The sequence below is a fragment of the Columba livia genome, chromosome 21, assembly GCF_036013475.1.
Source record: "Columba livia isolate bColLiv1 breed racing homer chromosome 21, bColLiv1.pat.W.v2, whole genome shotgun sequence".
Lineage (NCBI taxonomy): Eukaryota > Metazoa > Chordata > Aves > Columbiformes > Columbidae > Columba > Columba livia.
This window is the reverse complement of record NC_088622.1, coordinates 5,711,030-5,737,609: the sequence shown is the minus strand read 5'-3', so window position 1 is coordinate 5,737,609 and position 26,580 is coordinate 5,711,030. Positions and strand designations below refer to the sequence as shown.

Genomic DNA, 26,580 nt, shown 5'->3' with positions numbered 1-26,580 from the left:
CAAGTTTGAAAATCCAAATAGAAAACTTCCAGTCTGACCTCCCTGCCACGTGTTTCGTGTGTTAAACTGATCATTTTTATATAGATTTCAGAGAGAAATTCAAAATTACGTGAGTGTATTTTACAGTGCCACGTAACATATAATAAAACAGCACGGTTACGACTGAATTTTAATTGGTATTATTGTAATAAAAAGGTTTAGAGTTACCAGAAATCCCTCACAGCCCAATAATGAGTTGACCCTCAGCTCTTCCATATTCCTGCTCATTTTTAATTCTAATCTTTCAAAAAAAAAACCCTAAAGTACTAATATAACATTGTGCAGCAAGATTTATCACACAAACAGCACAGCAACCTGAAACTAAATTCTGCTCATCTATCTTCCCACAAAAGCACTGAAAATAAGAGAAACAGAGCTTTATTCTGGATTTATTGTCTATTTATTGAGTTTAGCGATGCCACGCTCCAGGTGTACGCTGCAAAACCCGGCATTTGGACTTGCTAATGGAATAAACGGGACGAAAACCTCAGAATCGGCCTAAAAGCTTCATAAAATATTAACAAATCAAGAATCAAACAATGAAGGCACCACATAACCTTGTGTCCTGGGTTTGTTATAAAACAAGTTTCTCTCTTAGTGAATTTGCCTGTCAGTTAAAGCTTCGTATTAGCTACATTTTCCTGGAGAACCAGATCCATGTTTTGGTAAACATAGCAATGGAATGTGAGGTTATTGATAAGCATGGATGGACATCTCACCAGAGGGACAACCAGAAACAGGTGACCAAGAGACTGACCAACTGAGTAAAACATCCCATTCACATGAATACTTCATATAAAGTGGGAGATCATGAGGATCTCATCCCTTTTCCTTATGGCGACATTAGGAGAGGACCTTGCGAGTTGTCCCTGCGAACTGAGGCCTAGTGACAGACTGAATCCAGCTCCGCTTGGCTGCAGAGTCCAGTCCAGGACTTCGGGTGCCGGCTCTGCAGTTGCCGGGACTTTCAAGATTGGTTTTGTATATTTTGTATTATTTTCTCTATTTTATCAGTAGGATTAGTAAAACGTTTTTGATTTTTCCAACTCTCTTCTCTCTGTCCTTTCCCTTCCGACCGCCTGTCCTGAGTGGTAAGGGGGGAGAGGGGCTGAAGAGGGAAACGGGGGGAGAGGGGGTTAACAATACACCTGCCAGGGTTTTATTGTCACCCCGCAATCCAAACCCTCGACACCCTGCAGAACGCCGCTAAACAAGCCAAGATCTCCCAAACGAATCTGTAAGAAATGGGATTTAGTGACTTCCCAGTTTCATTTGACCGGATTATTACCCTTAAATGAGTTTAAGTTGTCTAAAACCTTTTGAAATCTGGCACTTACAGCACAGAAGCAGCTGCTGTTTTACTTATTTAGGTACTTCTTGAGCTCACACATGTGCTGGTGGCCAACAAACCCCAAATTTAACCATGCTGGGCATTAAATAAATTTATTCCCTGATTCAAAAGCAGATCTGATGGGCCGGGCATCATGTGGCAACATATTATTTGGGTTTCCCAGAGCACGTCTCCAACTTTGCAACCTCAGTAATCGCTTTGAAATGAAGCTGAAAGTTAATAAGTCTGAAAAACCAACCCCTAGCTGGGGTTCTCAAAGTGCATAAAGGTCATTTTGGTAACTCAGACCCAAATTTTGCCTCTTTCAAAAAATGTTCTGCTCAGCTGAACCGTACATAGGTTTGCTCTTAAAATATATCCCTTCTATTGAAATCACCCTAAATGTTGTAGGGCTGTCAATAAATGGGATTTGGGGCTCACAAACTCCCTCTACCGGCTCCCTGCAAGCTGTTAATTACAATTATTCTTGCCTGAGCTTCTTCTAGCAAAAGCAATAATTACGATTCATTTTGAAACGAAGGCGGAACTGCATGCTGGCCAGAAAACAAGAACGACCCCTAAACAAGCAAATACAAGGCTTTGAGACATCAAAAATAGAGGATTGTGCAGATGCTTCTGTTAGACGCTACAAACAGCTTGCACAGCGGCTTTCTGGATCAAATGTGATTTTCAGTACCTACCCAAACCTCCTCAGGATGATTTATCCACAAGAACCCCCTTCTGACAACCATCCTGGGGATAATTATCACCTCTCTCCTTCGTTATGGAAGCGCAGTAGGTCTGGAGCTCGTGGCAGCACTTGGAAAGGTGCGGTTAAATACATTATTTTGAGGACAGTGTATAAAAGCGACACAGCGCTCTGCAGTTTCCACTGATGTCTCTTTAACCGATTTTAGCAGCCTTGAGAGGTTTATGTGTAGATAAGTTTCAGGCAAATGAAAGCAAATTTACAGCTGAACTGCGAGGAAAACATGCACTACTGATCTAAAAACCAGCCCGGGATGTCTGGATGAAAAATAAAGCGGAAAACAGCAATACAGAAACATCATTTCTGGTTTTATGTTTCCATACGGCCCAATGTTCAATGTCCAAACCACCCAGAAAACCTGCTCAGGCAAAATAATGAACCAGAAATATCTTAGAGAAGGGTTGGCTAACAAAACCAGGAGCTACCCCAATGCAATCAAATCCACCTACTCCAGCAAAACAGGCAGCTGGGGAAGCAGAGAAATAGCATTTCCTACCCCTGTGTCGCTGCTGGTCCAGCCTGCGCTGTCTGCTGCGATCACACTGGGGCCGTTGGATCTTGTTCCTGCAGGGATTTGGAGTTTTCTTGACTTCTACGGTGTCTTTCTTCTCCTTTTTGCATCCCATGAAACTTTACAGAATCGTAGAATGTCCCGAGTTGGAAGGACCAAAGATCATCGACTCCAACTCCCATTCGTGCACATGACAACCTCAACCTTGGGGGAACGCGGGATCTTTGAGATATCGATCCTTTCATTGAGCCAGGCAGAAAGGGGTAACAGCATCAGGAATTGGTGCGAGAGGGAAAGCAAACTGCATAAGCCTTGTTTCCAAAAAAATAACCCTGGTAAAAGCCCATCGAGAGACAGATACACGCACTATTCCACGTAACCTCCTTTAGAAACTACCCACATTTCGATAAATAATCAGCGTTAACACCCACGCCGCAGCACTGCCCATGTAATTCAGGTAATATCTCGTTGAGCAGCACGACAACCAGATTAAAATTTCCAATACCGTCACAAAACTAAGGTTTAATGATTCGCTGTGGAAAAGAACCACCAAGTTTTAGCGCTTGGGAAAATTACGTTAAGCAAACACTAAGTCAAGGTCAGGGTTTACCAGAGGGACAGGCACTTACATTTAAGCCTCTGGTTCTCCCTGTGATGTTGTCTTTGCTTTAGCACACACACATGAAGGAGGAGAGGTGGGGAAGAACTTAGTGTTTGTAACAGAACAACGTTATTTTGCAGTTGAGATTCACAAAGTGCAAGAAATAAGTCCTGAGCAACCCTGAGATGTTTCATCTGAAGTGAAGAAGAGCTCAAGGGTACTGACTTTCAGGCCAAAAAGAGAGGGATACGCTGGAAAAAGCCATTTATTGGTGTAGGCTCGGTAGCCAAAGTTGAATTTCAATCGATATCCCCAGCTTTTAGACAGATTGCTGACTCGCAGCAGCGTGCTGATGCAATGTTTTTATCTTTGTTAGCAAGCAGGGTACCGAGATATCTCATACCACCTTGACATGGACATTATCAGCGGATCAGCGCTGCAAACGATGCTGTTCTCCTGATCTTAACCCCCAGCAGATGAACCGCTCAGCTGTAATGCGTATCGTGCGTCTAACGCGATAAAATGCGGGTTTGCCATGTCCACTCGTCTCATCGCGTCGAATAAACTTGTGTGCCACCTTCAAACTAATTGGTGCAATTCCCAGTGCAAAACCTGCCAACACCAGAGTTAACCGTTCCGCAAATACTGCCCAGGGTTGGATTGCACCAAAAAGAATGTAAAGGGACATCTGTTTGCTAAACGGCGACTGCAACAATGGTGGAAGAAAAAAAAGGAGGTTTTATTGATATATACACACCTGGCTGGAAAATCCTCTGGCCATGTAGCACGTACCTGCCCAGGACAACCTTAAATGCCTTCACATGACAAAAGTGCAGCATCGCTTGGATCCTAAGTGCCACAGCAGTAATTAACCCTATTTTATAGCTAAAGGACCAATAATTAACTCTATTTTATAGGTAAAGGAACAATAGCCCCAAGAAAACGAGGTCAGGCAAGCCCTCAACAGCACTGGGATGACAATACCACAAGTTTTTGGGTCCCCTGACCTGCGCTGAAGAAATGAGGCCACAGTTTAGATGGATACGCAGACAGTGCCAAGAGCTCTGCTGTATTTTTGATGGGCAAGTTGGAAACGAAGATGCGCTAATCGAAACGTGAAAGGGTGACGGAAAAGAGGACGATTTACGAAAAGCAAGGACAGATTAAATGCAATTCCACTTAAATTTCACAAGAGCTGGAGTTCGAGCCACTCAACAGGCTGGATGAGGATTTGCTGCTGGTTCCACACATTTTGAGAACACGCTTTCCTTTTTATAGGGTATTTTATTGCCCAGCTAATCAAAAAGGCAACGCACTGAGATGGAAAAGCGGCGCAACTTGGGGATGTGTCACTGCTGAGAAAGGCGAGGATTATCTTTCTGTCTTATAAGCCATATCTCAAGTCTAGTTGTTTAAGCGAGGCTTAAAAATATTAGGTATTACATACTAAAAGACAAAAAAATACAAGTCAAATCCACACGATGTTAATAAACAAATAAAAATTCAGGAAAATTGTGCTCATTTCAAATTCATCCCTACCTCTTAATGAAAACCTCAGCTTCCTGAGATCTCCATTCGTTAACACCCGAAACGAGAGCGCTCCTGCCACCCCAATGGGGGCAAATGGGGCAAAACAGGTATTATCACATATTATGAAACCCGGGGATGTCACAGCATCCAAGAATCATGTTTGGAGTGGGATGAAGTGTTTGGTTTTCTCGTTTAAGGTGTTTTGGGCAACTCTGGGTATCAGCGAAAGGGTCCGATGTGGATCCGATATCAGTGATGAGAAAAAGCAGAGATTCACTGAAAACGTTGGGATTTCTTGAGAGTTGTGCTTTTTTATCAGGCTTAGTACCCCATACACACTTCCCTGAAAGCTCAGCAAGAGATAACGGCACCAAAGGAATTCGTGATCCTTCGGTAAAGCACAAATAAATCACTTGTATCATCGCAGGCTCTCTGGCGTGATAAAAACCCAGCCATAATGATTAATACATAACAGATTTCCCGATATAAAAAGCTGCGGGATGGATGGTTTCTTCCCACAATCACCCTGACTCCACAGCAAGATTTTTACATGCGTGAGCTGCTTTTTATCCAGAAAACCCCCCAAATCACCCAGCAAAGGAGAAATGATCTTTTGCCCGCTGAAATGTGCCACTCACAGACAGACCGTACAGTCAGTCACGGCACGAGCAATCATTTCTGCAGCTTCATGGGGAGCTTATGTCACAAAATATGGATTTTGCTGAGGTTATAATGTATTTTTGGCAGCGATTTGCAGCATTCAGCAACAGCCCATTGCTTTTACACCCCTGGTATGAAGCAGCAGGATACACCTCAGCATCATCCCTTCATAACCAGCCCAAATTAAAGCAGATTTTAACCAAAAATGACTCACCGTGGGGACTCGGGGTGTCCTTAAACACACCTCAAAGCACTGATGGGGCCGTCACGGCTGATCTGAGGTTTGCCAAGACCAGCATTCCCGCAGCACATCAATATTAACCTAACGAGAAGCCCCAAATAAATTCAAGTAGCTCTACCAACTAACCTAAAACCTTCAAAAACCAGCGTTATGCTAAAGTTTGCACAGGCACAGAACAAAATAAACCAGACAAGGGTTTCAAAGTCAGTCTGAAGCAGATGAAGAGACACAGCCTGTCCAAGTCACAAATCACTGTTGCCTGAAATGCATTAAGTAGGGGGGAAACAAACATTTTAAATCTCAGACAGGTGTTTAGCTAGTAAAGATACATATTTTTTAAATTGCCATAGAAATGGGGAAGCAAATCCAGTCCACAGCACAGTCCCAATGTGAATTAATCAAAGCTCTAGAACACTTCTAGCTCTGGAAATAGCTCCTGAAGGCAAGAGCCACATTTTCTGCATCTTGCTCAAGTCAAGGCACAATTTTTGAGGTGGATGTGTCACTCCCCTCTCCTTTCATCTAAGATACAAGAAAGAGATTTAACCTGAATTTCTGAACTACATCAAAAAGCTGCATTAGGCATTAAGGGCAGCACAGCCCAGGTATCTCGATGCATCTCTCGGGGATGCCACCAGCTGCGGTCGGTCTCACTCGGGTCAGAAATTCACTTCGAAAGGAGTTCTTACCTGCAGAAAAGCACATTATCAGAGCCAAAGTCCTCTTTTCACAGCCTTTTATCCCAATCTGGACCAAACCTGAGCCGAGCTCTGGCTCTAACACCTTTTACAAGCCCTCGCACGCGACGCCGCATTTCAAAATCCAAGGGCTCGGAGGCTTATTTACATTCAACATTCAGAAAATATGCGAGGGCAAAGCCTGAATCAATGTTTTACAACAAAACCTGCTGTGACTACACACACGGGGGAAAAATCACTTCCCTGGGAGGCGCAGCTCTGTTTACACAGAGTGGGAAGCTTTCTCCAGCAGCACCCGCTCACATCCTGGGGAAGCGGCTGGAATTGGCAGCGGGTGAAGCAGCCCAAACCAAACGCCTCTTTCCGAGCCCCAAAAACAGACTTTTACAACTCAGTCGTGTGCTGGGAACGCGTGGGGAACAGATCATCCCAGTCCTCCCACTCCAAAAGTGCGGCTGGTGTCGCTCCTCCTGCTAAACGTGAAGATTATGTACATTAAATATCCTGAGAATAAGGACAAGACAGTCAAGCGCATCCCTGCAATCCTTGGATCAAATAACCCCCTCCAGAAAGTGCCTGATGCAGCAGCTCGTAATTAACACCGGCGGCTTGAAATCCCCAAGTCAAAGGTAACGCACGTTCAACAGCAGCAATAAACCATCCCGATCTTTATACTGACCACAGGCAGGACAATAACACTTATTTTGCAGGTGAGATTTCTTCTAGGGCTTCTCCATCAATCAAACCCCCCCAAAAAGTCCCAGAGACTGTAGAAAATTCAATATTTAAAATCACACCTACTGCCTTTAAAAGTCCACGAGAGTAAAAGAACACAGGTTTAAAGCAGCGCAATAATAAGACCGTCGGGTGTCTTTCAAACCCAAGTGTTTCATTTGCCACGGTGAAAAAAACAAAACCAAAAAGATCTGTTTGGGCGGAGTCACCCACTGGTGAAAATACCAGGTAACACAGCAGGAAAATCACACACAAACATGTTCACTATGCGAAAACAACCGCTGGATGAGATTCTGATGCTTCTAGAAGCAAGCAGGGACAAAAACCCAGGTGAAGGGATTGAACCTGATGCACTAACAACCGTAATTTCTCTTTTTACAACAGAGGGATGATCCTGCCCTGGAAATAGCCCAGAATCCTGCTCCTTTCTGTCCTAATTCTGACACCGGGGAAACACCAACCCCAAGGGACACAACCTAAGGGAAAACCACCGGTATTTGGCCTTTCTCTGGCATCAGCGTGAGGAAAAGGAAGGAGAGACGGTGATGGGAACGCAAAGGGTGACGGAAATGAGGAAATTACGAGTCACTCTTAACTCTCAAATTAACCTCCAGCTCAGAGATTTGGCTCCCAAGCCCGGGCTGCGGCCGCTGTGCTGTGATACAAAGCGGTTCGTTAGGACATTGCAGCATTGTCGCCAATTTGAGGCTTCATGAGGCCATTTGCCACTGATTCAGGCGTTGGGCTCCTTCACTATCAAAGGGTGGGGAGGGTAAATACATCGTTACACCCAGGTTACAAATTTAGGTCAGCAGCACCTCAAACGTCATTTATTTTAATTCACGTCCCCTTCAGTAAAGGGGAAGATCTGCAGCTTGTGACCTGCAGCACGAGCCATCAGTGATTTACGTGATTTTTAAAGCAAACGACACCCCCGGTGAGCAACCGGCTCATCCCCACGTAACAAACCGACCCACCATACCGCAGACAAGCGTTTCGCTTTGCACGACTTCTCTTTTGTTCTTCCTCCAAGCATCCATCAGAGTTTAGGTTATGAAAAGCGACATGACAAGGCTTTATTCCTGCACTCACAGCTCCTAAGAAACACCCTACCCGATTTGAAAACCCAAAATGGGCTGGAAACAACACACTTCACTGCTCAAAGGCAGAGGTTTGGGCAGCATCTCGCAGGCAGCGTGAGATAATCCTCCCGAGCCGGAGCCCCTGCAGTGTCTGCTCAGCCCAGCCCCGTCGTGACAAAAAATAATCACAAATAAAGCCATTATCAATCCACCGACGTGAGACTACCAGCAAAAACAATGGGGGGTAACACCCCAAACCCTGTTTGGCTAATAAATACCATGCTTGCCACCACTCCTGATTTAATACAACGCGTTCGGAACCAAAACAAATATACGTACGCACGTATACGGCGAGCAGCACACGAGGAGCGGCCGCGGATGCCAGTCGAGATGTGGATTCACACTGAGTTATCTGGTGAACAACCGGAGACGGAGCCTCACCTTTGTTTTTATATGTATGAGACACGAGCCTTTGGGGCACCCACAGCCCCCTCCCAGCCAGCAGCACCCGGCCCCAACGTGGATTGTTTTGGGGGGGAAAATGAGGGTTTCTTGGGGGGAAACCTGGGTTTTTTTTGGGGGGAACCTGGGGGTTTTGAGAAGGGAGAACCTGTTTTTTTGCGGGGTAGCAACCTGGGAGCTTTTGGGGAGAGAATCTGAGGTTTGGGGGGCGGGGGAACCTGGGATATTTTGGGGGAAACTTGGGTTTTTTGGGGGGGAACCCTGGCGTTTTTGGGGGGGAAGCTTGGCGTTTTTTGGGGGGGAAACCTTAGCTTTATTTGGGGGGGGACCTGGTTTGTCCACCCCCGGCACTGAGGAAGATTCTGGGGCTGCCTTCACCTTGTCCCCCCCGGGGCCTCTCCCCCTCACAGGGACGAGCAGCCCTCGGGGGGATACAACAACCCGAGGGCTCTGCCCTCAAAAAAGACCCCCAAAAAAGAGATACGGAGAGAAAAGAGCGACTCAGCCCCACCCTCGGGCACCCAAACGGGGGGTCCCCTCCAGGCGAGGCCTGTCCCGCCCTGAGGGGCCTGAGGGGCCGGGCCCGCCGCCGCCGCCCCGCTCCCCCGGGAAGGGCCGCTGCCCACCCGCTGCTCGCACCCGTCCCCGCCCCCGGCACCACGAGGCCGCTCACCTGGCGCCGGAGCGCGGCCGCCGCGGCTGGGCCGAGCCCTCAGGGCTGCGGGTACCGGGGCCGCCGCGTCGCCCGGGTGACGGCCCCAACCGGCGCCGCCATCTTCCCTCCCCGCCGCCGCCGCTCCGGAGACCACACTGCGCAAGCGCCGGCCGGCCCCCGCGTCACATGATCACGGAGAAGGGCGGGGAGATGGGGGTCACGTGGCGACGCGCGCCATGATGGGAAGGTCAATTCTCCGCCGCTCTCTATGGCACTGAGAGTGTCCTCTGACGGGGGGAGACCGCCATCTTTGGAGAGTCCCGTCGGGGGCACGCTTGCCGCTCCGCCGCCATGTTGGGAGAGGCGAGCGAGCGAACGAGGCCGCCATGTTGGGGAGGTCTCTGTGAGGAGAAGGTGGCAGGGCGGCTCCCGCTGCTTCCGGCCGCCTCACGGGCCTTGGCCACCGCCTTGCTCCTCGCCCCTTCCCGGACTCTCCTCCTCAGCCACTCCCCGGAGAGGCACACCTGGGGACCCTCCCTTCCCACAGAAAGAGATTCCCCCTAATTCCCTCCCAGAGCCCTGCCATGTCCCTGACAGCAGGTGCCTGTATCACCACAGAGGTGAGGATGGGATGGAGCCCTCAGTGCTGTGGGTATGTACACCTGGGTCTGTGTTCTGACACACACCTGTGCTGCTGAGTCGTGTGGTGATGTATTGATGATTATTTTGAAAGTATGGCTTAACTGCTGGAGAGAGTCCAGCGCAGCCACCAAGATGCTGAAGGGAGTGGAGCATCTCCCGTGTGAGGAAAGGCTGAGGGAGCTGGGGCTCTGGAGCTGGACAAGAGGACACTGAGGGGGGACTCATTCCTGGGGATCAATATGGAAAGGGGGAGTGTCAGGAGGATGGAGCCAGGCTCTTCTGGTGACAACCAGTGACAGGACAAGGGGCAATGGGTGCAAACTGGAACACAGGAGGTTCCACTTGAATTTGAGAAGAAACTTGTTGGGGGTGAGGGTGGCAGAGCCTGGCCCAGGCTGCCCAGGGGGTTGTGGAGTCTCCTTCTGTGCAGACATTCCAACCCGCCTGGACACCTTCCTGTGTAACCTCATCTGGGTGTTCCTGCTCCATGGGGGGATTGCACTGGATGAGCTTTCCAGGGCCCTTCAACCCCTGACACTCTGGGATGGCTGCAGAGGTGGAGGAATCCCTAACCTGGGCACTGCGGAAGCCTGTAGGAAACCATTTACTGTGCCAATAGAATAGGCCCAGGCAGAATTCCTCAGCTAAGCGTATTTTATTAACGATTTTGCAAGACCAGGTGTTCTACCTAAAGGCAGGCACATGGAATAGGGCAAAAAGCCCCTGCTTATATCCCTTCCAAATCCTGGCCGCAATTTCCCTCCCTTGCTCCCCATTTGTTGGTACTGCAGGGTTTACAGACCATCCGACCCTGCCTCAGTTTGCCTCTCTTATTCATCAAATTCTAACAACCCCCTCCCCTTGCTGATTTATTTCAAATATCGATTCCTGACTCTCTGGCTACCCTTCCCCCTAGCTTAACTTTTTAAACTTTTAAATACAGTTATCAGTTTGCATTCCATGATTAGTTCAAAGAGACTTTGATTTACATTAAGGATTCATAGTCTGATTGTCTCCCAGTCCTTCCCCCCGCACTGGGGTCAGGCACAAGGTCAGTTGTAAAAACAACATTCATCCTTCAATGGTTCCTTACAAGGCCAAACCTTGAATCCTGGGGTCAGTTTTGGGCCCCCCACGCCAAGAAAGGCCTTGAGGTGCTGGAGTGAGTGGAGAGAAGGGAACGGAGCTGGTGAGGGGCTGGAGCACAAGTGTGATGGAGCGGCTGAGGGACCTGGGGGTTCAGCTGGAGAACAGGAGCTGAGGGGAGACCTTCTGATCTCTGAACTGCCTGAAAGGAGCTTGGAGCCAGGGGGGTCGGGCTCTGCTCCCCAGGAACAAGCGCCAGGAGCAGAGGAAACGGCCTCAAGTTGCGCCAGGGGAGGTTGAGGTTGGATGTGGGAACAATTTCTTCCCCAAAGGGCTGTGGGGCATTGGAACAGGCTGCCCAGGGCAGTGCTGGAGTCACCATCCCTGGAGGGCTGGACAGACGGACACGAGGTTCTCAGGACATGGGGCAGGGACAGGGGTGGGGAATGGTTGGACTCTTGATCTTGAGGGGCTTTTCCAACCAAAATGACTCTGTGACACTCACTATTTCTGTGCAGAAGGAGCTGGGGAAGAAAGATCCCACCACCTACCCCTGGAGCTGCTCCTCAGCATCCCAGACATCAGCCCGGCCGCATCAGCTGCCCCAGGTGCCTCATGACGGGCTGGAATCACCTGAAAGCAGACGTGCGATTGACCCATGAGTGTGCAAGTAACCCAGCGTTCACCCAGGTGTGTGCGTGTGACCGTTAAGATCCCATTCCCCAAACATCTGCCTGCCTTTGTGGGACACTCAGTCTTGAACAGCAGCGCTGTGGCCAGGAATGGGATTTTTTAGGGCAAAACCAGCAGGACACAGGGAAACGTCTGGGAAAAAAGACGCTGAACATGCCGTGGATTGGGCCAACAACGCCACGTGCTGCTCGTTTCCTTCTGGAAAGATCCCTGAGGATGGGTTGGTTCAAATCTGAGGATATAAATCCCCCTCCCCACCCCATAAAAGCCCACGAGCAGCACTGCTTTTGATAAAAAGCCCCCCAAAATTTGTCTGCGTGGGTGCCGGGCGGTTCCCTGCCCTGATTTTTGGGGCTTGGCAGAGTAGGGGAGACCCAGGGGGGCTGCAGAGGTACCGCAGCTTCTTTTAGCTGAAGTATTTATGATTTTTGTGGTTTTTTAAGAAGTTTATCGCCATCTGCCGGCAAGCTGCGGCTCGCAGGCGGGAAATTTTAAGGATTTAATGGCGTTTTCTCTGACTCCCAGTCCGAACATTTGATTTTTCAGGATGTTTAATTCCGCAGTGAGCAGAATTAAGTGCAACCTTCACCCCAGGTGCGTTATGAAACACTCAAAGCACAAAGTAATACATTGGCGTCGTGAATATCCTGGCTGCAAGTAAATAAAACCAATAAATAAGTTTTATTTTGGGGGAAATTTAGCTGTTTTTAGAGGCTGGAGCTGCACTGGGGCCTCCTGCTCCACAGGGGCTTTATGAGTAGCTGAGTGTTTAGCTTAAAAGATACAAATTGAGGTAGTGGAAGGACACATGGACTCTTTGATGCCCGCAGGAATGGCCAAGATTTGCTAAAAATGGGGCAGCTGCTTTTGTCAATAACCCCTGAATTTAGGAAAAAATTCCCCCAAACCACCAAACTGTTTGAGAGTGGAACTTTATGTACAGCTGATGCGTTTTAGAGGGCGCTGACGCCTTTCGTGCTGTTGGGAAATGCTTTGAAACGCTCCGGAAATCGTCCTGTCCCCGTGGAAGTGTCACTCACACACACACACACGCGTGGCTCTTGGGCGCGGTCCTCCCGCCCGCCAGGGGGCGCGGGAGGCGCCGCGGCCCTCCCGCTCCGCCGCACGTGGCCGCCCGCCGCGCCCCACAGCGCATGCGCTCTCCCGCCCTTTCCGCCGCGGGGCGCAGGCGCGGGGTGCGGGCTGGCGGCGGCCGAGGGGAATTAACATGGAAGATGAGGAGGTCGCTGAGAGCTGGGAGGAGGCGGCCGATAGCGGGGTGAGAGCGGCTGCTCGGAGCGGCGGGGGGAGACGGGGAGGGTGGTGCCGGCGGAGCGTGAGGCGGCGGGGGAGCTGCGGTGGGGCGCGGCAGGCGCGGAGCGCCTGCTAGGCCTCTTAAAGGGACCGCGGCATCGCTCGGCGTGGGGTGGCTCCAGCCCGGCCTCAGCGCCTCCTGGTCGTCTCCTCTTCATCTGTCGGTGCTGGGCTGCCTCAGGAAGCCGCTGCCTGCCTGTTCTTCTTCCCTCGGTGTCCAAACCCCTTCTGTTTTCCCCCGTCTCTGTGGGGCTGTGGCCAGGGTGGCGGCGGCTGGTCAGTGCGGGTCGCAGCCGAGCCCAGAACAAAGCTCCTGCTTCCGGGGAGCGTGTGGTAGGTGCTGGGGGATGGTGGGCTCTTTGCTCCTTCTGCTGATGGGCTCCCACAAAACGTGTCTCCCCAGCATCACTTTAACCCTTACGAGGCCTCTGGGGAGAGGCGGCTGGGCTGCGTCTCCCAGGGTGTAACATGGGAGTTGAGGGCTCACATCAAAAGCCCTTTCTTCACTTTGCTTGAGCCAAACATGTTTCTCCATTAGGACAAAACGTGAAAAGTCTCAGCGGGCCTTAGTGCAGTTGTAGCTGAAGTTCTCGCCTGCCTTTTATAGCTTGCTCAATAGCTGGCATTTTCATCACGTCTCATGCTGAGAGACTCTGAAGCACTTCTGCGTGTTGTGCTTGCAAACTAACATCATTATTTTAGCAGGAGTGTGGGTGGATGATCTGTGGGTTATTCACAACAGCGTGACAAGAGAAGGGAAGCCGTCTCTGCCAGGCAAACTCCTTGTTTTAATAAATTCCGCGGGCTCGCTAACGATCAGAGGGCAGGAGGGCTTTGCGACAATGACTTGGTGAGGACGCCGAATTTGATTCTGGCTGGGAGATTGGGTTACAGCTGAACAGAGAGCGGGGAGCAAAATAAGAGCCTGTAACTCAACGCCCTCACCCGGCGCCGTGCAAGATGCCGGCGGGCGGCTGGCAGCCCCAGCCCAGCGCTTGCCCTCTCCTCTTGCCAACACCGGGAGGCTGCAGACGCCGAAAGCCTCGCACTGGGCGGCAGAGTTAATTCCGGCGCTTGTTAAGTCCTTCCATGAAGGGACATGGCTTGTGTCCTGGGAGCTGATGATAGCTGCGGCCTTGAGTAATGGTTTAAAATTATAGGACTGCGCAAAGCCCAGCCGTCGGTTGTCTTTCCTCTTTGTCCTTTGAGCTCAGGCCTTTTGGTTGTTCTTTTAAAGCCCTTAGGAGGAAAAAAAATCTCTGTCACTTGTCCTTTTTTGTGTCCTTTTCCAGTCCAAACTGCTGAGAATTTGTTTTCATGAACTTGGTGGCGCATGTGCCGCTGAGCAGAGAGGAGCTGTCACCACGCTCACAGCTGCTTTTGCAGTTGTCGGGGGTTTGAATGTCTGTAAAAGCAGTTGGAGCAGTGAGAAGAGCGAGCTGTCTGCCGCAGGAGTTCTTCTTAGGTAAAAGAAGAGACAGGAGGAGCCTTCTGGCATCCATTGCGGTTTAGAAAGGTCATTTTCAAAGGAAGGAGACCCTTTGCTGCTGCTGGCGGCCGCAGGAAGTGAAGAGCAAAGCGGGATGGAGCGGAGGAGAGTCCAACCTCAACCCAGCCTTGTCTTCCCTGGTGTTTTTTGTGGTCCAAATGGAGACTGGTGCAGTCAGGGACTGCAGGCTCCTGGTGCCGCTGCAGAAATCAAAGCTCCCAGACATGGGCAGGTGGAGAAAAGAGGAAGAGAGGGTAGCGAGAGTCTCCGCTGTAGAGCAGGTGGCGTGACTGACTTGCTTTTTAGAAGTTAAGAGAGATTTTGGGGCACACCTGCTCTTGCCCGCGCCTGAAACCCTTGTGCAGTCAGCAGACAGGTCTTTTGGTGAAGGTGCGAGAGGAAAAATGATGCGCAGGAAAAGCGTGTGAGTCGGCCTGGTCCCGTCACCGCACAGGTTTTTTCTCTTAAGGATTTTCCTGTATTCTTTCACATTTATTTGGGATGGGAATAACGTGGCACAAGACAGATCCCAATATGAAGGCTTGAGACATGACAGCCCTGGTCAGTACTCAAGAGAAATATACGATAAAGTATTAACCATAAATGTAAGAGATATCAACAGATTCTCTTCTAACACTTCACACAGGTGAAAAGCCAAGTTGTTATTTTTTTAGACCCTTCAGCGCAGCTCTGAGGAAACATGAGAAATGTAGCAGGACATCCGTGGTGGGTTTTTGAGAGACGTTGCCCGCTTCTCTGCATGTTATTTTTTGATATTCCACCCAGAGGGTGTTTCTTAGGACAGAAAGGATATAGAAGTTTCAGCATTGGTCCTTGCTTTGGGTGTCAGGCTGCAAACTTCTACTCTACATCTTAAAGCAGGTGGTTCTTGGCAAGGGGCAGTTATGGGCTGACCAGAGATGCTGTGACCTGCTTGTAATGTCACCTCCTTTATCTCTTGTAGATCTACCTTCCAAAAATCTCATTAGGTTGAGGGAAAACCCCACCAAAACCCAACACAGACGTTCTGCTTTTGTTCTGTCAGTCAAGCAGCTGTAAAATAGATCCTCAAGTGTATTTTTTTGGTCTTTAACGTGGCTTCTGTTTGTCTTTTTAGTTTTCTGTGTCATCAGAATTACCCAGTGCGGCCCCTTGGGTATGCGCCACCCCCTGAGTGACCATCTGCCAAGCAGATACCCTCAGCTCCGGAGCTTCACCCCATCCTGTGATGTTAATCGAGTTAGATCTGCGTTATCTATTTAAATCTTCAAAATGTCTGTGAAATGCGGAGGGTTTTGCTCGTTCCGTGAGTTACAGATGGAAAACAGAGTGAATTGTTTAAGTTACAAGGATCTAAACACCCCGGCTGGGTTAGTAAACATTTAATGCATGGCTCGTTTTAATTTTGTGTGGCTTTAGGAAGTGGGAGAGGTCTCTTTGTGACACCGAGTCTATTTACCTGCTTAAACTAATAATTAAACGTCAGGTTGGCAGCTGTGCCCCAAATTTGGAGCGGAAGGCTCCAGGATCCCAGGTAATCCATCGCTACGAGTTTACGCTTTCTTCTCGGTTAGTAACTTATTTCAGGTCAGAATTTGTGTAGATAAAAACATTAATCTAGTAACCCACAGTGGTTTAAAAAAAAGTCATCGCGTGTGTCTTTTATTTCCACTCCAGTTTACAGGGCAGGTAGTTCCGCAGCCTCCTTGCTGGTGCTTAAAACTGAGCCTGGAGTGGTCCAGAGTCTAAGTCTGGGTGTTAGACTGCGCCTTGCTTCACTGATTGCCACCAGAAACGTGAAAAAACCCCCCGATCTGGTTACCGAGAAGATGTGAGCGGCCAGACATGGGTGACTGAACTTTGTCCCTTGTGCGTGGGGACGGGGATTGTCACCTGCTTGGTGAGGACCATTCCCCTGAGGTTTGCTGAAAAACACTTGTTTCTGTCGTCTCAAAATCCGTCGATGTGTGTGTGGCAGAGGGGGCTGCCCACTTGGTTCCACCCCCCGGCAAAGGCAGTTCACTGCCCCTGGAGGTCTTGTCTTGTGATTCTCTGAGTTGCTAAATATGAGCAAAGTACAGAGAAGTCAAAACCCAAATATTTCGGAGTGTGACGCCGTGACCTCCGTCTGCTGGTGACTTGTGCGATCGGAGGACGAGTGCCCGGGGTTTTGGACCCTGGAGGAAACCCATGAGGATAAGCGCTGGATTTTGATGTCGGGAAGAAGGGCTGTGAGGATGGGGTTTGTGTTTTTTGTAAAACATTTACCAAATATTTACTTTCGGTGTTTGTAATTGGTCAAAAACAATCTTGAAACTGGGAAATTGAAGTTTTTCTTGCTGCCGCTCAGCATTGCTTAGGCAGAGGCAGTTTGTTTGCTGAGAAAAATGATGTTTGTAGGATGAGAATGAACAGGTACCTTGATAACGTGAAGTGAGCATCAGTTTGGGGATATTGCGGCCAGTTTTCCATCTCTGTTCTGTACCTGCTCTCGCAGACCTTGCTGGATGTGCTGATTGACCCTGCGGGTGCGGAAGACAAGGGCGACCCTCTGGATTACGGGATGTACTGAAGCCTTCACAAAATAACATAGAAATTAGAGATTTGTTTCTCGGTTTTACCCTTTATTTTTCTTCTAGAGCGTCTGTACGACCTGCCCGCCGCAGGAGATGCAAAAGGTGGGGTGGGAGAAGGATCTGCGGCTTCCCGAACGCTTTTCCCCCTCCATAAAATGTCCATGCTGAGAATACCGTGTGGCGCCTGCCAGGCGTGTTCCCAAAAATACTCTTCGTGTCTCGTTTCTCAATCTCCTGGCTGCCGAGAAGCTTTATCTACGTTTGGGAGATGTAAACGCCAGCGCAGCTTAAAAGCATCCGCGGCTTTCTCGGGTACGGTCCGCTGCCAGGATTTAACGTAAGCGGAGTTAACGTGGAGAATTAATTAATGGAGCAGTCTGATTCCCAATAGCCTGAGGAATTGGAATGTTCCAGTAATTAATAGAAGATTAATTTATCTTCCAGAGGAAAGCAATAGGTAGCTAATGAGCAGTCAGCTTAGAGAGAGCTTAGAATTATCTATTTCTGCACTTATTTTATGTTGTTTTCAGTGAGTTATCTGCAGCTGGACGTTGTTGGGTGCCCATTAACAGCTTTGGTAACCTCAGATGTTAAAATGTATAATTTTTCTGAAGAAGAGAACGTTAACCAGGCCTTGAAGTTTATGTCCTGTCCTTTAGAAAACACCAGAGTATCTGTTGGCGCTTTTAATAAGCAGATGAGTCTTTGTTTTTAGCGCAGGTGTGGGAGGATGCAAGTCAAGGCTAAATTCCCTCTTTCTGGGCTTGATCTCACATATTATTGGAGCGAGCAAGGGTAGAAGGTTGCATTTGGGAGTAATCGCTGGTAAATACATCAAAGAATGTTGGTTAATGGTTTTCTAGAGCTGCATATTTGGAATTTTATGGAGTATAGGAGAGCGCAGCTGTATTAGTGACTATCCTGTGCTCCGGCAGGTCTTTCCTTTTGGAGGTAGAGGAGGAAATATCCTGTGAGCATAAGGGATTTGTAGGAAGCCCAGTTGTGGTTGCTCACTAGACTTGAAATAAATAATAGGCAGTAGTTATCACGTTATTCCTTTCCCCTACCAGCAGAGCTTGGAGCTGCTGTTATTTAGTCTGTTTAGAGAGTCTTTGCTGGCAGCGATGTGCAGGATAATTTTTTATGTGTGTCCGACACATTACGGTTATTCCAACAAAGTATTTTAGACGATAGCTCGGTCTTTGCAGCCCTCTGGAGAACCAGGTTTGCTTGGGAACGTGCGTAAACCCGACTCCATAGGGACAACCCTTCCCAAAGGGCATGTTTTTGGGGTGTTGGGGGAGCATCTATCTCCAGCTGACCAAAATTATCACTTATATCACTTATCTAGGCTGACAGATCAAGTTTGTGTCCTAGTGTCTGTGTCTAACTGCTTTCCAAGAGTTATTTTATTGATTTTTATTTTTTTATATATATATATATATATATGTATTTTAATGCATTGCTATTTTTCTCAGGGTTGAGGGTAGGAAGGATGACTGTGCTGGGGCTGGAGTTCAGTTTCCATTACGTCCTCATCTACAAATGCAGCTTAAATGTCAAAGCACAGTGTCTTCTTCAGGCTGTTTGTTTGGGTCTTTTTTAGCATCTAGACATAATAGCACTAAAAATAGTTGTTTGAGATTCTTCACTAATCTTTGGGGAGGGTGTTTTGGGCAGGGGTGTAAACCAGACTTAGTTTTTGGTTAGATAAGTAAGTTTGTTTGGGAAAGGAAAGCTCAGAGAGCCTCTTAAGGAGATTTAAAACTGGTTTTTGTTCGGCGTGACCTGCCCGGTGACTGGGGACGTGCGGCGCAATGTCCTCGGGTGCCAAAGGCGATCGCGCCGAGCTCGTGCCTTTGGGTTGTTGTAGCGCTTCTGGCACTTGGCCTCTAAGTCAGATCCTAATTTTATCTCCTTACCCACACAGCTCCAGGACAATGTGACACAGCAGCGGAAAGGGAATGACATCAGAAAATGAACAGATCTGTGCAGAGCAGCGGCAGGGGTATTTTTTATAACTAAGAATAAGCCCTGTCAAGGTGTTGCAGCGTCTCGAGCTTGTAAATGCATGTGGCATGATCTCCATCCTGAAGTGCGGGCTGTGCCAGGCTGCTGCTGTCTCGGGTTGGTTTTGCAGGGTAATTAAAGGCTGCCCATTTTAATTATCTGTGTCCGAACACCTCCATACCTAAAAATCCCAAAGACCGTAGTATTAAACACTGAGAGTTTGCAGTGCTTTGAAAATATGGGGTCATTCCTTGCGTTTAAAGGAAAACACAAAGACTTCTAACACACCAAGAGGTGTGTGTGAGGCGGGAAGCTGCTTTTTTTACACCCGTCACCCACTTTGAACGCAAAGACAAACATTTTCTACCCAAGAGTTGAGTGGAGTCAGCTGGAACCCCCTCAGCAGCGCCCAGAATTATGAGAATCGCGTCAAACCAACAGTTGTTTGGATGGGGTGAGAGTGATACGTGTGTATTTGGTGGAGATGATTGTTTTCTCTTATTCTGCCAGGATTTCTATGTGTTTCGGAGAGTACAGAGCAGCTCTAAAACCGCTGGTATTATAACTTGGAGGATATTTGAACTCCAGGCACAGAGTGACTCTTGAGCCTGCACACAGTAGCCTGTGAACCAGGGCGATTACAGAGGAATGAGAGGCAAAAATATGAAGTATTTTGCAAGAAATGGTTTGCACAGGAGCAGGAAGGAGTGAAACTAGGACCGTCAAGGGCTCATTTGGGGCAGGGTGTTAGGACGGCAGCGTTAGAAGGATTCCTTAGAGTAATTTTGTGTGGCGGAACAAATTAAAGAGCTGTTTGGTGTGTTGTTTTTTTATCCTGATAGGGGAAGCCGCAGGTTCTGGCGTTGGCCGGATGCCGTCAGAGGTAACCCGGCGTATGTGAGGGTGTGAAGGGCTGCCCAGCAGCGCTCGCTGGGACACTCATCTTAATTACGAGTGTTTTTCAGATACTGAGGTTGAACTGACGCTTTGCAATTACAGGATCTTGTCGTTGGATGTACAAACCATGACTTTAGCCCCGGGACTGGCCTACGAAGCCACCAGGAATGCAGAAATGTGGCTTTTTGTTTCTTTCCTCTGCCAGGAAGGAGCATTAAGTGGTTCAGCGCCGTGGTTGTGACTCGAGCCGCCTCCGTCGTCACTTCTCAGCGCCAAACGCGAAGAGAAATGAGTTGAGATGCTTTTGAATGTAGTTCCCGCCCTGTCTTCCTGTCGTCCCTCTGCCCCGTGCAGCCAAGTAGTTAATAAGTTATATTTAAGGAAGGCTCCTTCCAGGAGGCCCTGGGGAGGCATGGTTAACTCTTTGACTTTGAAAAAAGTGGTTTAAAGACTCTTCTATAGCAGGATATAACCCTTTCCCCTTAATTCGACTTTCATTGTTTGCCGCCAGCTGCTCGATGTTTCCGTCTTCACTGGGATATCCGTTTCCTCGCTGCCGGCCGGCGGTTCCTCCGTCTCTGCGGAGGCAGCTGATGCGCATTTTTCCTCTCAAAGGAAACTGCAGGTGCGTTTGCCCTCAACACGAGGCTGTGACCCGACCTGCAGCTCAACGCCGCCGTCTCATTTTATTCTTACAAATCACCCCTCACCTCCCAGTACAAAAGTTTGGTAGAAAATTCAACCTCCCACCCACCATTTATCATCCCAAAACTGCTCGTAACTGTCAACTGTTGGCCCGTGGAGCCCCGTGACTGAGGGCAAACACCGTGGTTTGGCATCTTGCAGCGACTTGTGTTCGTTCCCTGCTTACTGGGGCATCAGGGAATTGCCGTGCAAACCAGTTTCTCTCCTGGGTTGTGCCCGCTGTGGTTTTTGATGGCTGGGGAGGCTCTGCTGGCAGCAAGCTCGCCGCATCGGTTCAGCAAACCAGCCTGAAAATTGAAGCAGCTGCATCCTGCCAGAAGCTTGGAATTTCCTTTGGTATTGCCAGTTAACGGCTGGCAAAACTGGGGCATTCTCAGGTAGTTTTTATTTGCTGTTTCGGAGCCTCTTTTAACAGCATTAGCAGTTGGTGAGGATCTAAGGACACCAGCAAGGTTGGGGAAGGTTCCCTGAAGAGAGACTGGGGCTGAAAACTGGCTTAATTTCTCTATTTAGCAAGGTATTTTCTGCGCAATCACACCAGCTGCAAAACCTCAACACCTTTGCGAGCCCTGGGCAGAAGTTGACATGCTTAAAGCCACGCGTTCTGGTATGATTAATCCCTCTTTGGGCTGATGGATGACTCGGCAGCTGTGTTGCAAAAGGAAGGAGAAGCGCAATAAGGCTCTGCTCTGCTCCGCCGAGTCCTCGGGTACATTTTGGGCAGGGCAGGGACTTCTTTTAAATTATTTCTTTACGAAGGAGGGTTATTGCACCAAGCAGCAGGAATGCAAACCTGCCAGCTAGTCTTCCAATCTCCCGCAGGCTCCGGGGCTGAGCTGAAATCAAGCGTGTAGCTCGATGTGAATTGCACCGACTGCTGCTGCTTCTCTGCCCGAGATGTTTGGCGCCGGCTCTGGGAGCCCCTTGCTGCGTATTCCTGTGGCTTTTTACCCTTAAACGAGTTTTCTTGCCCACCAAAAAATAAAAGATGAGCGCTTCGCAGCTGCCCTCTCATCGTGATACGTCAAATCCACAACCCGCTGTAGGTTTATTATAATAATGTCATGGTGGATTCTCTTCTCTTGTTCCCGATCTGCAAGTCATCCCCTGATGGAGACGCACACGCTCTCGCTGCCCCTTTGTAGCATCGCTGTGCGCAACAGTGGGACCCGATGTGTGCGCAGACGGGCTCAAACTCCAAGACAAGCCTTCAGGTTTTGATTTTGATTTTTCTCTCCTTCTTTTGTAGGAGATAGACAGACGGTTGGAAAAGAAGCTGAAGATCACGCAGAAAGAAAGGTAACACTGTGCTTTTTGGGGGAAAAAACCTTTTCTTCCTGAGGTGCTGTTGGACATCCGAAGGCCCAGGGAGCGGGAAAAGTGGGGAAACAGCTTCAAACTGAGCAGAAAATGCTGGGTTTGAGTTCAGAAATAGGGAATCTCTGTAATCATGCCACTAGATGGCCCTTTCCTTCCATAGCATGGCAGTGAAAAGCTTCTTGAGAGCGATTTTGTAGCTATGGAGGAGCAGTTTAAGAAGAAGACGCTCAAGAAATGGATGAGTCGGGTAATTCCAGTTCACGGCCCTAAATTGACTCACCGTGTCTTGCATCAGTCACATTTTCTTTTCCTGCTTCCTCTGGGTAGGGGCAGGGGTGTGTGTGTTATTGTGTCCCAGCACAAATATTTCTAATTGCTTCTGACGAGTCTTTTTAAAAATGTTTAAATTGTTTTATTCTTAGTAGACCACTTAAAGAGTCCTGGTGTTATTTCTCTGGGATTCCTGCACAGAGAAGGGACCGTAAACTAATTCAGATGGTGAGACGGGGGCTGAGACTGGCTCTGAGGGGTGAAAAGCCGGGTATCCCGGTGAGCGGAATCCAAAAAGTGCATGCAGGGAATGAAATCAAGGTGTTTATACCGATATCTTGAAATAGAAGCCCTAAAACAACAGTGTTGGCTTCTCTCCCCTTCGGTTGAGTTTAAAGATGTCGAATGCAGCAGGGACTGGTTTTCTGTCCCTTGCTGAGCAAAACCCGTCCGCTGCTCTAGGTCAGGGTTACAATTATAATGAGGTCTTTAATTATTCCAGGCTGACTCTTAATCACGGGGACGACATCTGGCTGGGAGGAATTCACACGCAGAGTGAAAAACACGCTGTAGCAAACCAAGCACCAATTTTTATTTATATTTTTCTTTTTGACAGTAGAAAATCCAAATCTCCTCCTAAAGTGCCCATCGTGATCCAGGACGACAGCCTCACTGCGGGTCCCCCGCCACAGATCCGCATCCTGAAGCGGCCGACGACCAACGGCGTGCTCAGCAACCCCCACTCGGCCAGCAGACCCGCCTTCCCCGTCAAATCCCTGGCGCAGAGAGAGGCCGAGTACGCGGAAGCCAGGAAACGAATCCTGGGTAGTGCCAGCCCCGAAGAAGAGCAGGAGAAACCCATCCTAGACCGGTAAGAAACTCGGTTTATTGAGGCAAGGGCGGCGTTTTTGTGCCGCAGCATCTATGTGTGCACTCCTAGCCAACACCTTCACAGAATCCCAGAATGTCAGGGGCTGGAAGGGACCTGGAAAGCTCATCCAGTGCAATCCCCCCATGGAGCAGGAACACCCAGATGAGGTTACACAGGAAGGTGTCCAGGCGGGTTGGAATGTCTGCACAGAAGGAGACTCCACAACCCCCCTGGGCAGCCTGGGCCAGGCTCTGCCACCCTCACCAGGAACAAGTTTCTTCTCATATTTAAGTGGAACCTCCTGTGTTCCAGTTTGCACCCATTGCCCCTTGTCCTGTCACTGGTTGTCACCAGAAGAGCCTGGCTCCATCCTCCTGACACTCACCCTTTCCATCTTGATCCCCAGGAATGAGTCCCCCCTCAGTGTCCTCTTGTCCAGCTCCAGAGCCCCAGCTCCCTCAGCCTTTCCTCACACGGGAGATGCTCCACTCCCTCCAGCATCTTGGTGGCTGCGCTGGACTCTCTCCTTGTCCTTCTTCCTTGTCAGAAGGAGGAGGATGAGCTCCTTGAAAAGTAAAACGAGGAGGAAGGAGAGCTTTGTTAGTGAGCAGGGCAGCATAAATCTTAAATTTATGTGGGTTAAAGGAAGCGCAAGTGCCTGATGAGGCTGTAAAGGTTGTTTTAGGCCATTGGAAGAGTGTGATGGGGTATTGAGAAGATTGTGGGCAACTAGGGTTGGCATGCCATGGCCACATCCTCGTCTTTTATGAAATTTTTGACTTAAGGGAGCTGCCACGAGCTTAAGCACTCTGAAGTCTTATACGTAAGGAGGAAATGTGTGACACTGAGGGTGACGAAACGTTGGCCCAGGTTGGCCAGAGAGGTGGTGGATGAACCATCCCTGGAGACATCCCAGGCCAGGCTGGACGGGGCTCTGAGCAACCTGAGCTGGTGAAGATGTCCCTGCTCATGGCAAGGGGGCACTGGAGGAGCTCTGAAGGTCCCTTCAACCCCAAATATATGATTATTTTATGATTTTTTAACTGCTGTGGGTTATTTGAAGGCACCGCACTCACCCCTTTATTCGCAGCATGAGTTTTCACGACTCTTCAGAAAGAAATAAAGCTCTAGTTTGATTTCCGTCACATTTCCCATCCAGTGGAGCGACGTGTGACAATTGCCCCGTGTCTGTGACCTCCCCCGGTGCCAGATACAGGATGATTTGTCCCTGTCCTCTCTCCTCGCAGGCCGCCGAGGCTCTCCCAGCCCGAGGACACCCGACAGCCCAACAATGTCATCAGGCAACCGCTGGGTCCCGACGGCTCCCAGGGCTTCAAACAACGCCGATAAACCGCTGGCCGGAGATGCCGCCGTGCAAGGCAGGGTCCCCCCCGCCACGGCTCGCGCCGCCGTGCCGGACAAACGGACACAGAGCAAAGGGAACGACTCGATTTAATTGCACTGTGACCCCCTTTTTGCTCTGCCCACTGTGACCTTCAACCCCAGGCACTGTGACCTCCCCCCTCACCACCCACTGTGACCCCCCCAAGGGCTTGTCCCCGCGGCGCTGGAAAAGGGGACAACGAGGGGGTTTTTTTGGGGTGGGGGCGGTTTTAACGGACTCGGAGGGGCGCAGCGAGTCGCGCGTGCGCCGCTCGGGTTGAAGCTACCGCCAGCAATAATGTTTGTTGTCCTCGGAACGTGGGATTTAAGGAGAAAAAAAGCAAAAGAAATGGGAATTCTCCCCAGACGCGCGTGTTGTCCGCATCGCTTTAGAGCAAGTTCTGTTTCAAAGGATCTCTTTTTATTTTATTTGTTTGTTTTCTGGTTTGTTTTCTGTATATCAGATCAACAGAGTGCATGGGAAGGGTTTTAACTCTTTGGTTTTAATTGAGAAGAGGTAGTTAAGTGTTGGAAAAAGAGTGTTTTTTCCACAAATTTCTGCGATTTTTCTGGCTCGGGTTCAGCAAACTCTCACTTTTCCTTCTCGTGGAAGCGACCTGCATCGCCTCGTTTCCCTCTCGCACCCGTGAAAACTTGGCTGGTATTTTCTGCTGACTTGGAGGAAAAGCTTCAAATCCACTGTTTTTTAAGGTTTGGTTTTGTTTTGTTTGGATTTGGGGAGAAGGGAACGTGGATGGATCCCGTGAAAACGCGCCGCGGTCGCTGTTTGTGGCCGAGAGCGAACCTGGCGGCGAAGAATTAGGAGGAGAACAGGGCGCCGCTCCGTGGGGAGAGTCCCGACGCTAACGACGGCTTAACGATCCGCTCGGTCACCGTACGAGCTGCGTTCGCCTCCTGAATCCGCAGAGATCGAGAGCAAAACCCGGCGTTGGATAAATTTGGGGTGATTTCCCCCGCCGTGAGGCTTCAGGGATGGGATTTTCCTCCTCTGGCTCCCAGGAAGAGGCTGGTGACCCTCGAAAACATGGATGTTTTCCCCCGGATGAAGCTGACCTACCTTAATATCGCTTGATATCAGGGGATTTGATGAACACTAAACGCTCTCCTTGGAGGAGATGGCACCAGAAAACGGTTTCTGGTTCGTCCGTACGGCTGCAGCCCCTCAGTTGTCAGTAGGTTCAAGGGTAAACGAGTTAATCTCGACGTCTTCGACACGCAGGGAAGCGACCGTACAGAATAAGACGTGTGTGCAAATACGGCTTAAAAAACCCCAAATACCGGTAAAAATAAAACTACCTGTGTATAAAAAGAAGCCGCTAGAGCGTTAATTAGCTAATTAAAGCTGATTAAAGCACTGAGGATGGTTGTGAGTGGGGATGGGCGGGCGGATGACCCCTGGGTGTCCCCAACCCTGGCGCTTTTTTTGGAGGGGGCTCTTATTTATCCCCCAGGGGGTAAATTGGGGGGAGCGGGCGGGGAGCGGGACATCAGCAATAACCCTCGTCACCGCGCCTTTCCTTAATTATCACTGAAAACAGCTTTTATTGGCCAAAAATAACCCCCCCGAATCCACCCGCTTCCTGGTGTAGCTGGACAGTGTTAAAGTTGCCGCCGTCTCCGGCACCGAAATATCGATTTCTGACACTGAAATCTTCATTTCCCGCACCAAAATCTCCATTTTCGGCACCGAAATCTCCGTCCCGGTGAGCAGGACGCGTCCCGCCCGCGGGCAGGGCCTGGCGCCGCTCCTGCCCCTTCGGCCCGGGAGAAGCGGAGGATAAACACGGTACCGCGTGTTTTCACCCCAAAACGATGCGCCGCAGAGAAAACGTTTTATAAATTGTATTTTAAATAAATGTCTTTAAACTTTTAACGGCTTTTTTTCTTCCTTTGTGCCCCGTCTCTCCCAGGGGCTGCCTCAAGAGGGATGTTTCGGTGGCAGCTTAAGATCCAAGTGGGAGTTTATCCTTAAAAATGCCTCAGGAAGGTA

The 26,580-nt window shown here is 49.4% G+C and overlaps 2 protein-coding genes across 8 annotated transcripts in view; one reads left to right on the top strand and one right to left on the bottom strand.

Annotated features, from left to right (window-relative positions):
* FBXO42 (F-box protein 42) overlaps positions 1–9,487 on the bottom strand; it is a 46,761-nt gene extending 37,274 nt beyond the window's left edge. Inside the window, exon 1 of one of the 2 annotated variants that reach the window (XM_065038143.1) lies at positions 9,332–9,487. The gene's annotated coding sequence lies outside the window, so the exon portion shown is untranslated. Of the gene's footprint in view, positions 1–8,535; positions 8,559–9,331 lie in introns of those variants that run through there. The other variant, XM_065038142.1, reaches the window with a different exon arrangement.
* Positions 9,488–9,721: 234 nt separating this feature from the next.
* SZRD1 (SUZ RNA binding domain containing 1) lies at positions 9,722–26,463 on the top strand. 6 transcript variants are annotated; one of them, XM_021295255.2, is made up of 5 exons: positions 9,722–9,965; positions 11,560–11,731; positions 21,975–22,024; positions 22,932–23,186; positions 24,434–26,463. In XM_021295255.2, exons 1-5 carry the CDS (start codon positions 9,898–9,900, stop codon positions 24,534–24,536), a joined length of 648 nt encoding a protein of 215 aa, XP_021150930.2. In that variant the 5' UTR covers positions 9,722–9,897; the 3' UTR covers positions 24,537–26,463. The 6 variants fall into 6 exon arrangements, with proteins under 6 accessions (XP_021150930.2, XP_064894234.1, XP_064894238.1 ...); XM_065038162.1 differs by lacking the exon at positions 9,722–9,965 and having other exon boundaries at positions 22,935–23,186; XM_065038166.1 differs by lacking the exons at positions 9,722–9,965; positions 11,560–11,731 and adding an exon at positions 12,892–13,013 and having other exon boundaries at positions 22,935–23,186.
* Positions 26,464–26,580: the final 117 nt, after the last annotated feature.